We start from the raw sequence: 18,916 nt of genomic DNA, 5'->3' as shown, positions 1-18,916 counted from the left end.
ACCCCCAGGAAAAAAAAAAAAAAAAAAAAAAAAAAAAAACCACCAGCCTGTGCTACATAGCAAGACCCTGTCTCAAAAAATTAAATATAATTAAATAAATAATGGTTGGGGATGTAGCTCAGTGCAAAGGCCCTGTGTTCAATCCCCAGTAACACAAAACCAAAAACCTTATATATATGTTTGCAGTTAAGAAATACAAAGTCCCAAGTTTGATCCCTGGTACAAAAAAGAAAAAAAAAAGACATTTAAAGATAGAGGATGAGCCTTGAGCCAGGGAACACAGGTCTGGATGCTAGAGGAGGCAGGGAAATAACCTTCCCAGGGCCTGCTGGGAAGGGGTGCACAACCTACTGATGCCTTGATTCAGCCCTGTGAGGCTCCATTGGGATCACTGGCTCTCTAACTGTACGCCTTCGAGTTTATGGTGGTTTATTGCAGCAGCTGTAGGAGACTAATACGGTGGGAGACAGTGGAAGAAACAAACCATGATCTGTAGAATCAGTCACAGCCCAGGCAGGACATACGACAAGGAACCCTCATTATTTGAGTAAGAATGTGCTCTAATGTGAAGTTTTTAACTGGTGCTGAAACAGTTAAAAGATATAACAGAGGTACAGACTGTAGGAAGCAGCTTCCAACTCTTACACAAAGGGGACAAAATGAAAAAGTTGGAATTATTAAAGTTAGAATGATGAGCCCCACCCGTCTGACCCTCAGAGGGCCTGCTTGCTGCGCTTCTGGGACAAGATAAAAAATGGGTCCAGCTGTATGTGTAAAAGACTGCGAAGAAAGAAAGGAAGAAATTTGGGCCACCAGGGCAAAGAAGCCTTGCTGGTTTAAAACTCGCTGGATCTGGAAACCTGCAGGACAGCTGGGATTCCTCCCTCGTCTCTTCCAGTCTCCCCAGAGCGCCGCCTGTTGGCAGGGATTAACAGAGCCATCTGGCTGAACAGAAATGCGGTTTGCAGCTGCGGCGTCCCAAACCCAGATGTGGGCTGGATGAGGGGCAATAACTCAAAAAGCAGCACACACGGACAATTTAAATGTGGCTAACTTTCAGTTTGAGTTTTCTGGATATTTGGAGTTTGAAACTGTTTTGGTCAGATAATTCTCTGGATGGTTTCAGTCCTTTGATATTCTGACTTGTTTTATGACCCGACCTGTAGTCCATCTTGGCAAGTATTTTATTGCACTTGAACATATATTACACTGTTGTTAGGTGGAGTGTTCTATAAATGCTTATTAAGTCAAGTTGGTTGATAACATTATTAGAATCTCTGTACTTTCTCATTTATTTATTCTTTCTTATTCCATCAGTTCCTGAGAGGCATATCTAAATCCTCACCTATGATTGTGGATCTGCCTCTTTCTCCCTTTATTTCTATCCTTGTTTGCTTCATGTATTTTGAAGCACTAGAATTTGATGCATCTAGAATTTTCCCCCCACTGGCCCTTTTCTCTCTCTGTCTCTCAGTAGCACAGGCTGGGCCCAAATGTATACTCCTCCTGCCTCAGCCTTCCAGGGAGCTGGGATTACAGACACATGCAGCCACATCCAGTTGGAACATTTTTATTTTAACTTTTCAAAGTAGCTGTTCCCTGAGCCCCTGTCAGGCTCAGCCGCAAGTTCAGAAAACTGCGCCGGATGGGTAGCTTGGTGGCTCCTGTCAGGTGCAGGCCATGCTTTCTGCTGTAACAGATGTATGCTGAAAGTATCAACTTTAATCCCCATCTGAGGTCTTATGTGGCTGTAGCATGGACTTTGGAGCCCTGTGTACCCAGTATGCCAATCTAATCCCTCATGATTCTTGGAATCTGTTTTTCCTTTTTTTTTTAAACTTGGGTGTAGTGCTCTCTTGAGATAGGGTCTTCTTTGCACTTCAGGCTGGCCTTGGGCTAGGATTACAGTCATGAACCACCATGCCTGACAATTTTGTCTTTTCTGAATTGAAGATGGTACTAAACCTCTTGAAGGTGGAGCAGACATGGCCAAAGAGGAAAGATGACCAGGGCCATTCCCCAGCATGGATGTGTCATAGGTCTCTGCTTCCTGCCTGGCTTGTGTTCCTGTCTTACACACAAGTGCCTCTTTCCTTCCCCAAGTGCCTTCTGAACTGCCCCCGAGACGGCTCCTGGGGAGGCACAGCATCCTGTCGTCCTCCCCTCCTGGACCTCCTCCTGTCTCCACCTACCTGAAACCTCTTGTTCCTCCCTCCATATCCACAGGGCCTCTCCCTAAAACCATGGTGGAAGCAGAGCATTGTTTAGGCATTCTGCAGCCCCACCTCCAGCTTCTGGAGTCCTGCACTAGGTTTCCTTTGTAGACTCATGGAAGAAGACTCGTGGAAGGGCAACTCCAACCTCTCCTGAGTAGGGGCCCTCGTGCCACAGCATACCTGGGGAGATTTCCTGGCAAGAGTTGGACAGCTCACAGAGCTGGAAAGACCAGTTGGGCTGGAACTGGCACTTGCACTGACCTGTCTCTTGCCCTCTCGTTGTTCCTGCCTTTTTCCTCCTGCAGAATTCATCCTGCAGGTGAGAGGCAGCTCCAGGCTTAGGATATTCCTGTGAAGCAACCCCAAGGCAGCCGGGCTTCTCCCACTCAGCCTCAGCATCCTGACAAAGAAGGATCCCAATAGAAGAGATTCTGTTGGTTCATCTTGGATGACAGATTCATCTTGGCATGAATTTACTTGATCAGAGGGATGAGATACTGTGATTGGCCCCAACTCACATACCACAAAATTAGGGTACTATTATTGTTGGCCTAGTAGAGCCATGTGGAATTTCAGACTGGGACTGGGGCATAGCAATGAAGCGCTTACTCCCAAAAGCAGGGCCTCTGACTAGACAGAGATGGCCGACATCACCTTGTGCCCTCTCCAAAGCATCCCCCTTACCAGAGTCCAGGCACACAAGAACTCGAATTTTGCACCTGGGGACTTCATTGGGGAGCACAGACATTGGTTTTGGAGCACAGACAGGTGTTTTTGTCCCAGGGATGGTCCCTGTGCTCTGGGCAGGGCTGGCCACACGATCCTGATTCTGTGGGAAATGCTCTGGTTGGTAAAGTCAAATATTCAAAGGCCCTGGCTCTGACCTCAGAGCTGGCTTTCAGTCTGGCTCGGCCACTTACTGTCTCTGGGCCCTTGTACAAATCACTTAACCTCCCAGAGCCTGCCTCATTTTTCTCTCCTATAAAATGATGGGGTCATTTTGGCCAGCTCTGGTGACACATGCCTGTAATCCCAGCACTCTGGGAGGCTGTGGGAAGAGGTTAGGTTGAAGCCCAGCCTGGGTGACTTAGACCTGTCTCAAAAGGGCAGGGGGTCATTTTGATGAGTCAGTGACATTTTCCATATTAAAATTCAATATTGGGCAGGGATGTGGCTCAGTGGTGCCATGCTTGCCTGGCAGGAGCAAGGTCCTGAGTTCAATTTCTGGTACTAGGGGGAAAAAAATACTGAACTTTATTTTTTTTCTCTGTATCAGGGGTTGAACTCAGGACCTTGTGCTTGCCAGGCAGGCATGGTGCCACTCAGCTAAATCCCCAGCCCTAAAATTCAGTATTTGCTTATTATGTTTTCTTTAACCTGATTGCCACAGTGACCACTCCATTCACATGTGCCTGAGAGTCTTCTGTGTTGATTTCTTTAGACTGGCGATAGCTCTCTAAGTTTGGGCCCTACTCTCCTGGGCCCTGGTATCTCAGATGACTGTCTCACAGTGGTATCCTGTTTCCAGCCATCACTGGGACAGAGGGAAGCAGGAAGAATGCTAGACTAGCCCAGCAAGGCAGTGCCCTTCTGTAAACTGAGTCTTGAAACTCCATCTCCTACTTGTCTGAATTGTAGGAAGAGTGGAGCCAAAGAGAGATTGTGAGCGTGGCCATGGCTCAGGCCCTGGAGGAGGTGCGGAAGCAAAGGGAAGAGTTCCAGCAACAGGTGGGCCCTGTGAGATGCTGAGGTGTGGGCTAAGGTGGTGATGTCCCCCAGCCCCACACTGTGGCTGTCAGGCGCAAGCCCCCTACCCGCCATCAAAGACACAGCTGTCAGGGAATGCAGTGGTCTGCGTGCTGCCCTGTAGTCTTTAGGAGCTGGGAGCACTTATTAAAAGAAAAGAAAACCTCACTCCATAGGATGCCCTTTTGGGTTTTGAGTCAGTTATTAGTGGTATTAACATTACTTGGAAAAGGCCCTCAGCAGGGACCTGCAGCTCTGATTCTGTGAGGTGGGCCCTCACCACCCCCAGCCCAAAGGCAGTCATAGGATGGTGGGTTGAACTCTGAACAGAAAGTATAGGAAAAGCCTGCCTCTGGAGACACTCAATGTCTGGTCCAGCCTGGCTGGTTCACTGGCTCTAGGCCATGTGAATCAGTGACGCCTCCGAGTCTCAGAGTCACCTCCGGAAAGACTTTCCAAACACTGGAACAAGGTGATGCACATGGGAAGCTATGGTCTAAACAGCACTGGAAAGCTGGTCAGAGCGGCCCCATCTCTGATTGGCTCACTGTGGCCCCAGAGACAGGGAGAGAGTCACCTCCCAGCAGAGAAAGGGGAATGGATTGGTGCATATCCACAGGACAGATGTTACCTTGGGTCTGCTGTACGCTGTGGACCTGGGAAAGATTTTCTGGGCACCATGGGTAGTAGACAAGTAGAGCTCCCTGTGGGAAGAGGGTGATGCTGCCAGCCCCATCTCATGCTAGTTTCTCCCCAAGGCTGCTGAGCTAACAGCCACAATCAATGAGAAAGAGCAGATTCTGCGGGAAAAGGCCGAGGTGCTTCTCCAGAAGGAGCAGGAGATCCTCCAGTTGAAGAAAGGTGAGTGGTGACTCTGCCCAGCCGGCACACTGTAGCCCAAGCCTCCAGGCTCATGCAGTACACTCCCCCTCCCACCCCAGGACACGACTCTGCCCTGCTGCAGATGCATCAGCTACAGAGCGAGCTGGACACCCTGAGGACCCGCAGAGTTCAGGAGGCCGCCCTGGCAGAGGCACGGGAGGACCTGCTGAGGCTGCAGGACCCACAGCCATGTGTAAGTGAAGCCCCGTGTCACAATGGGATCAGGCCTCACCACAGCACCCTTCCTTTATGGGGGTAGGGTGGGGCGTGGAGGCAGCACAGAAGGGCAGCTGTCGCTTGGAAGGCACTGCATGGGATCCTCTCATACTGACCTCTGGTTCCCGGGCAGCCACCTGTCACAGCACACCAAGCCACAGGCATGGAACAAGCAGGCTCCCCTCCCCACAACTGTGGCTTAGCTGCAGCACTACCTGTCCTGGCTTTCAACCTGCTGCTACCACCCTGTAGGTGACAGTGAAGGCTGCGCAGGACCCGGTATACCAGCTTTGCCTTGCAGAAGAAACACCAAATGGTGAGGTGGGGCCCATAGATCTAGGGCAGCTACAGAAGGAGAAACAGGACTTGGAGCAGCAGCTTACAGAGAAAAATAAGGTGAGGATACCTTCTGCTGTGTCTCTGGTCCGTCTCTGCCCTTGAGATTTGATTTTAGCCAAAAGGCTGAGAAGCAGCTGACCTTGCTCTCAAAAGGGCTTCCTCTTGCTTTTCATCTTCCATTTGCTGTTGCCTTATCTTTGCTGAAGTTTCTGCTGTCCCGAGTGTCAGAGCCCAGTTGTTCTCACTGTTCTGCTGTTCCCAGTTGGGGTTGACAGTACTGGCCTTGGCCTCCAAGGGCCTTTGAGGGCAGGCGGTGAAAGGAATGTGTGTGCTAACTGTCCTGTAAACAGCCTGGGGTTTGGTGGGGGCCCCAGCGAGTTCAGGGTCTTGTTCATCCTGGTTTATAGAGGCCCCTCCAGAACTTAGCGTGCTTGCTATTACTATTGCTCTGGCTTGAAATTCTACCCCCAAATTTGGGTGGGACAGGTATTAGATATTTAACAAAGTGAAGAGGCACTTAACCCCCTTCATTTAATCTCTTACTGTGAAATACAAAATACACAGGGAAGTATACAAAATAAATGTGTGGCTCAGTGGGCTAACACAAAGCAAACACCCGGACCCGCCTGGCATGAAGCAGGATGTGGCTAGCATCCCAGAGGCCAGACCTCCTTCAGTCCCTTATATCTCCCAGGGCCTGAGACTGCTCTTCTCTGGTTGTACTACCTCAGCTCATTCTGGAATTCTAGTTTCGTTTTGCCTGTTGGTGAAGTTTGCCCTTGCCACCTATCAACCTCTGTCCTTGCTGGCCACAAAGCTTTTCTACCCTCCTTACACAGCTCATGATAGCCACTGCCTGGCCACCAGCCTCAATGCTCTGGCCCCTCTCCCTGTCCTCAGGCTGTGCTGGCCAAGCCCCTGCCCCATACCTGCAGCCACAGAACCACAATGGGCTGGAGACCACTGTCCCCAGGTAGTATCTCCCAGCCCAGCAGTCCTGCCACTCTGCACACACTGTACCCTCTGCTGCCTCCCTCTCCACTTCAGTGCCCTTCTGCCTTCTCCCTTCCACCTCCAGGCCCACCCCTTCGTGTTCCCCCTCCTGCTGCCCCCTGCATCCCAGGACACCCAGGACAGACTTGAGTTTCCCCGTATTCCTAGCTTCTGCTGCCATCTTTTCCCTCTCAGGAAAAACCCAAACTCTGGAAGTCATCCTCAGCCCATGACTCCTTTCCCACTCTTTAAACTGTACCCCAAATCAGCTGCTTCTCCTTGCCACTGTTACCCAAGTCTCTGCTCTAGAATTTGGCACTGAGTTTCTGTCCGCTTTTGTTGTTGCTCCTCTTTCCCAGCCTGATGACTTTCCATGTCTCAGTGCCACTCAGAGGCTGTGCAGTGGCTGGCAAAGCCCTGTGTGGTCAGCCCTTTCTACGTCTCCTTCTCAGATCCTGTCACCTCCTCTCAGCCTGTTGGCCTAAAGCACCTGCTCTCTCACTGTAACCATGAGGGCTGCCCTGCCACCTAGGCAAATCTCCCCACCAGAACTCTTACCTTGCTGTTTCTTTTCCCTCTCAGCAGAAATTGTGTCTTTATGTTTCCCCCAGCCTCCCAAGGACAGTACCTGGCACTTAGTTGGGACTCAGTTAGTAATTATTAGATGAATTAATGGGTGGGAAACCAAGCACATAAGGTAAAATAGCAGTATACTTCCAGAGGAATGTCCAGCCTCATATTCAGCCAAGAAAATACAAATCTGGGCACAATGGTGCATGCCTATGATCTCAGCACTCGGGAGGCTGAGGCAGGAGGATTGCTGCCAGTTAGAGGCCAGCCTGGGCTACATAGTAAGTTCAAGGCCAGTCTGGACTACATAGCAAGACCTTGTCTCAAAACAAAACAAGATCTAAAGCCCATCTTTGGTGAGTTGCACAGAAAAATTATAACCTTTTACACTGCTCAAAGAAACACTGCAAATTGGGCCGGGGATTTAGCTCAGCGGTTCGGTGGCCTGCCTTGCAAGCGCGAGGACCCGAGTTCAATCCCCGGTAACAAAACAAAAAAAAAAAAAAGAAACACTGCAAATTGGGCCGGGGATTTAGCTCAGCGGTTCGGTGGCCTGCCTTGCAAGCGCGAGGACCCGAGTTCAATCCCCGGTAACAAAAAAAAAAAAAAGAAACACTGCAAATTGGGCCGGGGATTTAGCTCAGCGGTTCGGTGGCCTGCCTTGCAAGCGCGAGGACCCGAGTTCAATCCCCGGTAACAAAAAAAAAAAAAAGAAAAAAAAAAAAAAAAAAAAAAAAAAAAGAAACACTGCAAATTATTTCAGGAGTACCATACGTAGTGAATGTGAACCCTATATTCTGGCCCAGAGATCCTACTTGGGGATTATAGCACACTGGTGGAGTTCAGAAGACCAGAGCACATTCCCACAGTGGGGTCCCATGCTTGGGCTCTAGGACTGATCCCACAGAAGGTGGCAGGCAGCACTGGAGATTCCTGTCTTGCAGGGGAACTTGACAAAAGGCAGCCTCCATGTGACCTGGGCAGGCCAGGGAATGGAGGGCAGGCACCCAGGTTCACACGCATGTAACACCTTACACAGCCTCTAAGGAGGACCTCTTGGGCACACTTGTGCCAGGTACTCAGGATGCCAGGGGTGTCTGTTTTCTTCACCCCTGGAAAACGCCTGTAACCGCTGGATGTGGTGGGTGGGTTTGTCTCAGACCATAAAGCAGATGCAGCAGAGGATGCTGGAGCTCAGGAAGACACTGCAGAGGGAGCTGGTGAGTGCCCGTGCTGTTTGCCCGCGGACCCTGGCAGCCTGTCCTTCACCCGCTCCCAGCCCCAGCACATTGACACCCCACCCCACAGCAGCCCTGCCAGCATGAGCACTCCCCTGAGAAATGGCCTTAAGGCCTTGGCCCTCCTTCCCTGTGCTGTGTCCTCACCTGCAAGGGGGCTTGCTTGGGAAGTCATTGTGGTGGTGTTGGCAGTGTGCATCTGGCAAGTGACTGGCCCGAGCAGGACAAGAGCAATGCCCTGTTCCAGGCTGGTGTGCTCACTGCTCTGGGATCACACGCTTGACTTGAATAAAGAAATGTGACCTCACTCCTCCTCTCAGCTGTCAGCCCCACCTGGAGTATCTGAGCTCTTCTCCCTGGGGGCCTTTTGGCCTGCCAGGTGCAGGGAGGTGGAGGAACGGCAGGGGACTCCGTAGGCGGGCATCTCCCCTGGGTTGTACTTGCTCTTGAGGGGTCCATGAGTTTCTAGAGTCAGATCCACCTTCCCAGCCTGTGTAATGGCCACTGTCTGCCCACAAAAGACCTTTCTGTTGGTTTTCCAGAAAATCAAACCCGACAGTGAGCTCTTTGAAGTCCGGGAGAAGCCAGGCCCCGAGATGCCAAACATGGCTTCCTCTGTCACAAATAACGCTGACCTGACAGATGCCCGAGAAATCAACTTCGAGTACCTTAAACATGTTGTTTTAAAATTCATGTCCTGTCGAGAATCTGAGGTAAAGAGCTCCTAAGCTACCATTTGGGTTTTGGGCCTAGCCCTGCTTGGCGTCCTGTCCATCCCACTCCTTCCTCTCCCCCAGTCCATGTGGACACCTGGCCATTCCTCCCACCAGCCTCGGCCCGCAGAGTGAGCAGCACCAGGGAGCTGGCTCCCAGGGAAAATGTGGGCTCCCCTTCTCCATTCCAGCTCCGGTGCTGAGCCAAGTCCTGGGAACAGGTCCGCTCAGGTCGCTAGGTCTTGCCAGTCCAAGTGAAAGGTGGTGGAGGCAGAATGAGAATACGTTGTTGCTGTCAGACTTCAGAAGCCAAGAACTTCACCAACCACCTAGTCCTTGTTAACCACGGCAACAGGAAATGCTGCCATTTAGCTCCTCTGATTTCTTGCCCTACCCCCACCAAGACCCAGGGCAGCAAAGCTTACTTTGTTTCAGGCTTTTCATCTTATCAAAGCTGTGTCAGTGTTGCTGAACTTTTCTCAAGAGGAAGAAAATATGCTCAAAGAAACCCTGGAGTATAAGGTAGGCTTCTCTGATCTGCTGTTTTACTTATCTCTCCACAGGCAAATGAAACCAGCCATAGAGGCAGGTAACCAGCCACAGCTGTTTTCTTGCTTAGTTGCTTTGGGGTGATGACTTGATCAGGTGGTACTGAGGGCATCCTTTGTGCCCAAATACCTGTCTGTTCTGACTTCCAGACTCTGAATCTTTCAAAGACTTTCATTGATTTCTGACTTCCAGACTCTGAATCTTTCAAAGACTTTCATTGATAACACTTCATCAATAGGTTAAGGTTTGGCCTAGCACCTAGACTTTTGAGACAGGTGGCAGAACCACTGAGCTAAATCCCTGGCCTGCACCTAGACTTTTAAAAGGACTGTAAGGCAGACATAGTGGCACATGCTTGTAACCTAGCATTCAGCAGGATGAGGCAGGAGGATTGCCACCATCCCCAGCCAGCCTGGGCTACATAGTGAGATCAAGGCTGGCATGAACTATACTGTGAGACCTATCTCAGAAGCCTTGCATGTGCAAGGCTCCAGGTTCAATTCCCAGCACCACAAAAAAATTTCAAAAGCACCTGAATAAATGTGTAACAGAGAAAATTTTCACCTACCCACTTTCTCTCATTTCCTTTGCTTACTTAGAATGGGCTCCCCACCCAGCAGATTGAGCACTGGAACCATCTTCATCCTCTGCTCGAAGCCAGTCAGGATGCCTGGAGGGGCAGAGCCGATGGCCCAGGGAAGGGGAAGGGCTGTTTCTGCCACCTTTGCACCCACCCTACTTCTCAAGATCCTTTTTTGTTTCACACACAGATGTCCTGGTTTGGTTCCAAACCAGCTCCCAAGGGCAGCATCCGGCCATCTATCTCAAACCCTCGGATACCATGGTCCTAGAGGAACACCCAGGGAAGAGCTCCGTGGCTTGACACCTTTTTCTGTGAAAAGAACACTGACTGACACACCAGTGTGGGTGGGTTTTTAATCACTGTAATTGCAGTATTTTGTACATGTGTCTAAACATTGTTTACAAGACTTAAGGCCCACCTCCCCGCAGGCTGACATGAACCCCAGAAGGGAGCTGATCCCATGTCATTCTGCTCACCAAGTGAGAGGGTCCCAGCACTACCCAGGTTTCCAGAGTGCTGCTAACATAATACCCGGTCCTGACCAGCTCACGTCTATACCTGAGTCCTCTTAACATTAGTACTTAAAGCTGAAACAAGAATTCAGCATGTCAGGAGGCAGCTGACTCATCGTGAAGGGGACACTGGAGGTAGAAACCGCCCTTTGGAGTGGTGCCCAGCAAGTCAGCCCCACCTGCTCCTCCACGGAAAGCCACCTCAAAAGAATGACTTCATAGGTCTCTCACAGCCTTTGGGTTCAGAAGAATTAGAAGAGGCTTTTAATCCTTCCTCTCAAAAACACATCATTTGTTTCAACAAACCACCTACAACTTGAGATGGGCCAGAATGGATTAATGAAGAATATGCAACTTCCTGATGTTATCTCCATTTTGCTTAAAACTAGCAAACAGATAAAAGGCCCCAAGTATAGTACCAAATACACTCAATTGCCTTTTTAATGAATGTACTTGTCTTGGATAGGTTGCTGGTAAACCATTTTAAACTATTTTTTATAGCTAAACTTCTTTGCTATTATAAACATGTCTTCTTTATTATAAAATCCACTTAATTGGTATTCTTATAGAAAAACCAGAGCATCAAGAGGAAACTATTTATAAAACTAGGGTCCTGTCCCTTTGTAATTTTGCCAGCCTTCTGTGGAACATGCTCTCTGGAGCAGTGGTGGTATTTCATCTGCTTTGTTCCTAATTCTGTCTTTCTATCACTGAGCAAATGTTAATCACACCTTTTTACCAGAGGACAATCCGCTGAATTCAACAAAAGTAGCAGCTGTCCCTTCTTGCCCCAACCATGACCAGACATTAGAGTCATCTATTTAGTTTGCAGAGCTATCCCTCCCTCCCACCCTAGCCCTCTACTTAGGGTGACACTACATTCACACCTGCCATCCACACAGCCACAGCTGGCTGCAGTACCTGATAGCACACACACCTCTGGCAACAGCCGACATACACTTGTATGTGTTGTCACACTACTTGTGGAGAAGCCACAGCATCAAACCTAAAGGGCAACTGTTTCATAGTTTGATGAAGGTTTCATTGGCAAATAAACTGAATTAACCGGAGCTCCTAGATTTATTATCATTTTCTAACTACACTTATGTTTCTCAATTATGCTTAAGGTAAAAAATACATATACACACACACACACACAAAAACAAAATCCCACAGAAAAGTACTGCAGAGTTTACCCACTAGAGTTCCAGGTAGCATCAAGCCAGGATATTGCCACCTTGGCTCAGCTCAGGCTCTGCCATCCAGAACTGTTCTCCTGTCACCTACATGTGGCTCTGCAGTCTGTGCCCTTGAGATTGCTACTTCCCACTCAGGTGGGACATGAAACAGGAGTCCCTCCTGTTCTCTCATGAGTAAGAGGTAGCATCTTATCCAAGTAGGATCTCCTCCCCTCCAGCTATTCCAGGAGCAAAGCCTTGGGCACCTGGGTGGTCCCTGGCTTGCCACCCGTGGCTGCAGCCCCTCTCCCCTAGGGTTCCTCTATCCCTTGCATCCCTGGCACTGTCTCACCCCATACCCCACTCCCCAGCAGTTTGAAGTTGACTGGCTTAGGGAAGATTCCCTCTGACTAGGCTTTCTTCTTGCATGATGAATTTCCTTCAGCTTTAAGGGGAAGAGTGGAATAAATATTCCGAGTGATTTAATGCACTTTTACTTGTATAAAACTTTCTGTGATAGACAGTATATATACCTTTATATAAGCATTGGATCTTCATCTCCCAATGTTGTAAATAGGACTGTGTAATCTAAAACCTGCTGTAGAAAACTCATTTGTGGTGCAATACATTTTTTTGATTAAAACTCTTTAAGCCAGATACAGCAGTGGGTTTCTCTTGGTATGGTTTGATATGTTAGTGTTTCCTGGACTGTTAAATCTAGTACATTGTATCTTGTACTTAAAACTTCAAGGGCTACACCTTTATCTTTCAGAAGGATCCTCCCCAGACTGGGTTTGGGCAAATAAATACGTGTAATTTTAATGAAACCAACAGCCTAGTCCTACCTCCCAAGCATCCCAGTGGTTCTGCAAGGAGCTGGGGAGGCGGAAGCTTGTCAGTTTGGTGGAAGTCTACATACATTCAAGGCTGCGTGACCTGGGAGGGCTTCAGAAGGACGAATGGGGTTCTCACCATTGCTGTTTCTGGAGTTGTTCTTCAAAGAAACTTAGCAGGACACAGCGCAGGTCCACACTCAGAAGACTGTAAGTGTAATCACAGAAACTGAAGACTTTTAAAGCCTCGATCAATTATTAAATGTTTGGCACTTTATTAAATTAAATAAGCTCCAAAGTTACATACAAATCAAAGGAATAAGAAACAATAAATAGTATTCAGCAAAACACCTCTCCGTGGCAGCAGAGTGTGCCGAGGCTCAGGGGATTGCCGTGGCAGGAAGGCCTAGAGATTGCCATGCTCGCTCCCCAGGGATGGTGACACAGGGACACATCTACCCTTCCACATCACATTTCCAGAACAGTCGAACTCTTTCCTTACCATCCCCTCATTACCACTTTTTACATACAGGAAACACACCGCAAGGGTTATACTAATAAGCCAAGAGCTTTATTGATGCAGCAGGCACTTTACAATGAACCCGAGCGTCTGCCTTCTCTGGGAAGACAGGATGTCTGTACAAACTCTCGGGTTTACCCACTTCTGAAAAACAAATTCTCCCTTTCACCACAGCCCTTGGATCTGCACCTGCCCAAATCCCCCCCCATTTCAAACAGGCAGTGCACACAGTAACACCTGACCGACACGGGCCAGCCACTCTGCAGACAGTCAAGGGTCAGTTCTACAGAACTCTGTAGACAGAGGCAGACTCGGATCCTGCAAAGGATTTAGAGATTCTCCCTCCACCTCGAAAATAAAATACATTTCAGCAGATTCATGTCCTGAAATTTGTAGTTGGGAGTTCCTAGGAAGATGGTCCATTGTCAGTCCAGCCTGGGCATCGAAAATTCTTCAGGGTAACATGAGTTCTTTTTGTTTTTTTGTTTTTAAACAGTCTTTCTTGCTGTAAGAACTCTTATAATGGAGCCTAGTCCTCCTACAGCTAAGGCCTGTGGGGGCAGGAAAAGGAACAAGTCAGATAAGACTTGGCCAGAGGGAGCCTGGCTCGCCAGGGAGATGAGAGCGCCTACTCCTCCTCCTGGACCTGGATCCTATCAAGCCATGGCCCCTCTGATAAAGGAGCCCTACAGCCAAGACCATGGAGTGGGGAAGGAGCCCTGTCCTGCAGCCAAGGCCCCAACAATCAACCACTCGGGCAGAACTGGCTTGGAACACTGTCCCCAAGCACACAGCACAGCCCAAGTTTCTCATCACTTCCCAACTTGGCAGGCCCTGGGCAAAGAAATGTACACCAGCCCATGAGAGCTGCCTGCCAACAGGGGGGACACCAAGTTGCCTAAGAGAGATGAAAGGGCCCGGCCTCCACACCACACAGAGGACTCGCTCACCCTCAGAGTACCGCTGCCAACTCCACCTGCCAAGCCCAGGGAGGCTGGAGGCACAGCCGCGGCCCAGCACCTTGACTGCCCACCAGTAAGAAGTACCCTTAAAACAATGCTGAGCCCCTGGGGAAGGAGAGTGTTAGTGACAGCCCGGTCCCTTTCAATGGCCAGTGTGTCCGCTGTGGTGCTCAGGGAGTAAGGGGTAGTGTGGAACACAGTGGCACCTAGGCTGGACATGGGCATGACCAGAACCAGAACCCCCCAAGCAGAGGATGCACACAGCTTTTTCTGCTTCGGGCTGATGAAAGCCACATTAAAGGACCAAGTTTTCTGCCCACTGCACTGGCTGAAGAAGCTGAGGCCAGGTAAGGAAGCCCTTCAAGCTGGCGGGAGGGCTCAGCCTGCATTCCTGAGTATCCCACACCCTTCTCAGCTGTTTACACCAGGGCAGAGAAAGTGTCACAAAGCCCTCACCAGCAGGCCTTCCTCTGACCTTACCATGCCACAGCATCTGCCCCCACTCCCCGTCTGGTACCCAGGGCACCCTGTTCTACCTGGCATACATCTGCAGCTAAAAAGCAAAAGCAACCATGATTTCCACAGACAGCAGGTGAAGCGATCCATGCCCGTCTCACAAGCTGTCCGACTGTCCTACCTTCTTCTGAAAATGTGGCCTGCTGGCGTGAGCCCTGGGTGAGGCAGCAGACCCTGCAGAGGTGACGCGTTCACGTACCTTTTCATGCCACTGGAGTAACACTGCGCTGCTGTTTTCTGTGGGTTTCTCAAACCCTTTATAAATGTACTTCATTAACAAGTCAATGCCATTTCTGTCCAGGGACTGCACAGCCTGCTCGATCTCGCTGCTCTTAAAGTTTGTGAGCACTTTCAGCACCACACCCTGGGCTCGTTCCTACAGAAGTAAGAGAGGTGAGGTCAGGGCACAGCCAAGGCCCCCAGTGTGGGCACAGGTGTATCAAACAAGGCAGAGCTCACCAGCAACGCTGACTGATCTCTAATTTATCTAGGATGGTTAAAAAGAAATAAGCTAAATAAAATTCTTTTATTGCTTCGTATTTTTATGTATTTTTTTGTTTTCTGAGACAAGGTCTTGCCGGCCTTGAACTCAGCAATCCTCCTGCCTCAGCCTTCCGAGTGCTGAGATATAGGAGGGGCCACTAGGTCCAGCTAAACTTCAGTGTTATTCCACTAATTTTGGAGAGGATAAATGGTTTACTGGTCACTTTTTCTTTAAAGACAAAGTCTCACTACATAACTCAGGCTGGCCTCAAACTCTTGGTCCTCCTGCCTTACCCTTCCAAATACGTGCCACAATGCCTGGTTTAGCTTCACTACTCGGGATACCAGCATGGCCTTAAACTCCACAGAATCACTATCATGGAGGGTCATTTTAAAAACAAAAGGCCCCCACAGGTTTACTTGGGTATAGTCCTCCCCCTGCAGGTACCCAGTAACTGAGGATGCCCTTCCTTTCCACCTCTGCCAAGGTGTGACCACTGGTCACTACACTCCTCTACCACAGATCCAACCCCAGCCACAGAGGCCCCTCTCCCTGGACCAAGTTTTAGCACTGGTAAGGCAGTGAGAATAATGCTCTTTCCTCCCAGTTTTTGAAAGGCAGGAAACCCAAAAAAGCACTCCAAACCCTTATGTAGATAAAAGCCTATTCAATTGCCTATAAAAGCATAACTGCTGATAAGCCCCACTTGGCAGCCAATTTATCTGTTTTGCTCATCAACAAGGGCTAAACTGACTTCTCACTCCAGAAGCCAAAGGGAGAAGGAAACAGTTTCTTTGGGGAGCTTTTATGATACAGCAGTCAGCCGTGTTGCTAGGGGTGTAGCTCTGGGGCAGAGCACTTGGCATACAGCAAAAACAAACAAAAACACAAAAATCAGACAGCTTTGAAGTGCAGAGTCTGAGTGCCAGCACTGCCCAGGCCCCATGGAGCTCACTGCCATCTGGGGAGACACCAGACACCGCGCAACACCCAGCAGAGCTGCAAGACCCCTTTACCTTCACGGCTTGATTCTTGGTGTTGACCGGAGAGGCGCCAGGCTGTACAAAAACACAAAAATCAGACAGCTTTGAAGTGCAGAGTCTGAGTGCCAGCACTGCCCAGGCCCCATGGAGCTCACTGCCATCTGGGGAGACACCAGACACCGCGCAACACCCAGCAGAGCTGCAAGACCCCTTTACCTTCACGGCTTGATTCTTGGTGTTGACCGGAGAGTTCCGCAAGGCTGCATGGAAAGCCCGAAGCATGTCTCCTGTGCAGCAGCTCCAGTTAAGGATGGCTGGGCTCACGTGCGGCCACACTTTCATTAATGGACTGACCTCAAGAGCAGCTCAAGAGCAGACTCGGCCACTGACCACCCACTGCTGCCTCCTCACCGTGGGCACAGCCTGACTACAGCCTGCTGCTTTCCTGAGCCACAGGGACGGTGAAAGGCACCTCTGCCAGCCTTCCTTCTGCCTCCTCCTAGAGGCTCCCCCTCCAGCAACTGCCCTTGCAGGGAACTGCAGTAAAACCCCATGGAGCCTGCAGCACCCACTCAGTGCTAGGCAAGGTTCCTGCCCCACTGGGTCCTCAGCCACTGTGCACACAAAGTCACTCTTGCTTTCAAAGGGAAGAATGAAGGCCCAAAGAGGTCTAACTCTTCACTCAATGCTGCTTAGCAGTTACATTACTAAAGAAATCAAGATGCACTAAAACTCTACCCCCCAGGTCAATGAGGTCCCAACTGCTACAAGAACCTTTTGCCAGTGCCTCTGCTTCCCCACCCCCAAACCTTAGTCGCAACCCTAACATCACATTCTCTGCCAAGTTCTAAATACCCAGCACGCAAAGAAAATTACAATCTGGGTTAGGTCCCCAAAGGTGACACCTATTTTAAACTGAATTACATCAGCCGACTTTCATTTCCTCATGTGAAACACTGGCTTCAGCCAAAAAGCTTCAAAAATAGAACAAGGAATGGTTCTGCCCAATCGGGTCTTTACTCCTGTTCATGCAGCAATCCCCACATGTGAGCAGACAGAGCCCCTGGGGAAAGCTGAATTCCCAGCTTCCTTAGTGGGGGCTCCATCTAGAGAGCTGGGTCCACCCCCAGGCAAGCCACTCCCAGCACCCCACCCCCCGCTGCCCAGCTCCCTCCTTGGCTCTGATCCACCTTCACTGAGAAAGGCAGCCCCCCACCCTCCCCAACCAGAGCCAGTCCTGAAACCAGCCACTGGTAACCTGCACCTCAAAGCTCTCTTCTCAAGTGTCCCAGAACAAAAGCAGGCTCCCGGGGGCTTACTAGGAAATGTAGACTAGCACCCTCTTCACTTCTGCCTGGCACAGTCAGCAAGCACAATCACTCAGAAGGTGGATGGACAAGAGGAGCAGAAGACTTAAATGGTCTGCAGGGGCCAAATACTGCTTTAGTTAGCTCCCTGCAGCACCAGCCTGTCAAGCAAGCACTGCTCAGGAAGTCTGGGGAGCAGGGAGGGTGTTCCTGCAATCCGATCATTTATGAAACTGGCCTCCATCCCTAGCTGCTTAGGCCCTTGCAACAAACAGGCATGATGGTTTGGGAGACCCTGATTTTTGCCACGGCACCAAGGACATTTTAGACAGGATGAGTCTCTGATGTAGGATCTGTCCTATGCTTTGCAGGGTACATGGCCTCTACCCGCAAGATTCTAGTAGCACCCTCAAGCTGTAACAATTAGAATGTCCCTGAACATTGCCAAATTTTCTGGGAGTAGGAGTGCAGAAGCACTCAAAACCACTGCTCTAGGGCTGGGGAATTAGCTCTCTGGCACTGCGCCTGCCTCGCAAGCAAAAGGTCCTGAGTGTGATTCCCAGTACCAACAAACAAACAAACCACTGCTCTAGACAGACTCCTGCTGCAAGGACCGGAAGCTGCTTCACTGATGAAGAGCCGAACTAGTAATACTTTAGAACTGCCACAAAGTCTTGGATCTTCAGCCAATTCACATGCATCTCATTCCAAAACTCTGGGACAACAATCACTATCTCCATTTTGAAGACTATGAAACCAAGGCTCTGAGAAAGAAAATCACCTGGCCAAGGTGACAAAGCTGAGGCGTCCAGCTGGCTTGCACAGCCAAACTCCTGCTCTAATCCCTCGCTGCTCACCTACCCAGACCCACGCTGCTTGCCCAGACACTTGCTGTTGTGCCCAGACATGTTCTCCTAGAACTGGCAAGGCCATCATCGTGTTGTCCTTCATTTCTCAAAGGGTGATGTGGAGGCCAAGAGAGAGGGTATGTGACCTATGCAAGGTCCATGGTGCCCTCTCCTAAAGACTCTTAAAGGCTCTATAGTTTAAATTCAAACACCTAATGTAAATCCAAGGGTTGGCACATGGTAGGAACTCAAATATTAATTCCTTCCTCCTCCTACCTAGAGCCCATTTGCCAGGATTTCACTTCTCATCTGCTACCCTCCCTTTCCCCAATCCCAAGAGGTACTCTCCATGGTAACAGGCTTCTGACAATAGAGGCAAAGCTACCATCCCCTGCACATTCTAAGCAGCCTAAGACACCTGACTATGACTAGCTGGGGACTCATGGACACGTGACTTTCAACAAGTCCCTGCAGCAGTAAGACCAAGGTAGCAGCTGGCCACGCCAGTCTCTTCATCGGTTGAATGAGGGTTCTGGGCCAAAGGCCTGGCTGGTGGTGCTTTTCCAGCCATCTCCTGCCCAAAAGCCAGGTCCTGCACAGGACTAAATAACCAACCTTCCCTCCAGGGGTCCGTTCTCATGACCCCATTTCATCAGTAGGGTAAGTGAGCAATCTGGATGGAACAGGAAATTCAAGTTTAAATCTCCACCTCTGAGGGCCGGGATTTA

At 49.8% G+C, this 18,916-nt stretch overlaps 2 protein-coding genes across 6 annotated transcripts in view; one reads left to right on the top strand and one right to left on the bottom strand.

The window, feature by feature from the left end:
- The window catches only part of Golga1 (golgin A1), a 56,455-nt gene extending 43,716 nt beyond the window's left edge, over positions 1-12,739 (top strand). For 3 of the 5 annotated variants that reach the window (XM_010613522.3, XM_010613521.3, XM_033759263.1), the window contains 8 exons: positions 3,855-3,944; positions 4,721-4,823; positions 4,904-5,037; positions 5,313-5,456; positions 8,123-8,182; positions 8,743-8,913; positions 9,349-9,435; positions 10,233-11,482. In XM_010613522.3, coding sequence (XP_010611824.1) covers positions 3,855-3,944; positions 4,721-4,823; positions 4,904-5,037; positions 5,313-5,456; positions 8,123-8,182; positions 8,743-8,913; positions 9,349-9,435; positions 10,233-10,313 — 870 coding nt within the window. In that variant the 3' untranslated portion in view covers positions 10,314-11,482. Of the gene's footprint in view, positions 1-3,854; positions 3,945-4,720; positions 4,824-4,903; positions 5,038-5,312; positions 5,457-8,122; positions 8,183-8,742; positions 8,914-9,348; positions 9,436-10,232; positions 11,483-12,507 lie in introns of those variants that run through there. The other 2 variants (XR_004515424.1, XM_033759262.1) reach the window with 2 other exon arrangements.
- Positions 12,740-13,120: 381 nt separating this feature from the next.
- Positions 13,121-17,160, bottom strand: Arpc5l (actin related protein 2/3 complex subunit 5 like). Its single transcript, XM_010613520.3, has 3 exons — positions 16,250-17,160; positions 14,766-14,942; positions 13,121-13,639 (listed from the first exon to the last, which is right to left on the bottom strand). The coding sequence occupies exons 1-3, from the start codon at positions 16,373-16,375 to the stop codon at positions 13,577-13,579; spliced, it is 366 nt and encodes a 121-aa protein (XP_010611822.1). The 5' UTR covers positions 16,376-17,160; the 3' UTR covers positions 13,121-13,576.
- Positions 17,161-18,916: the final 1,756 nt, after the last annotated feature.

Source organism: Fukomys damarensis, unplaced genomic scaffold (assembly GCF_012274545.1).
Source record: "Fukomys damarensis isolate Sample0158 unplaced genomic scaffold, DMR_v1.0_HiC HiC_scaffold_36, whole genome shotgun sequence".
Classification (NCBI taxonomy): Eukaryota; Metazoa; Chordata; class Mammalia; order Rodentia; family Bathyergidae; genus Fukomys; species Fukomys damarensis.
The sequence above is the reverse complement of the archived record's forward strand: the minus strand, read 5'-3'. Positions and strand labels throughout refer to the sequence as shown.

Coding starts and splice junctions, on each gene's coding strand:
- Arpc5l (XM_010613520.3), bottom strand. CDS start 16,375: ATGAAAGTGTGGCCGCACGTGAGCCCAGCCATCCTTAACTGGAGCTGC. Junction 14,943..16,249: donor CCAAGAATCAAGCCGTGAAG/GTAAAGGGGTCT, acceptor TTACTTCTGTAG/GAACGAGCCCAGGGTGTGGT. Junction 13,640..14,765: donor TACTCCAGTGGCATGAAAAG/GTACGTGAACGC, acceptor CTGCCCCCACAG/GCCTTAGCTGTAGGAGGACT.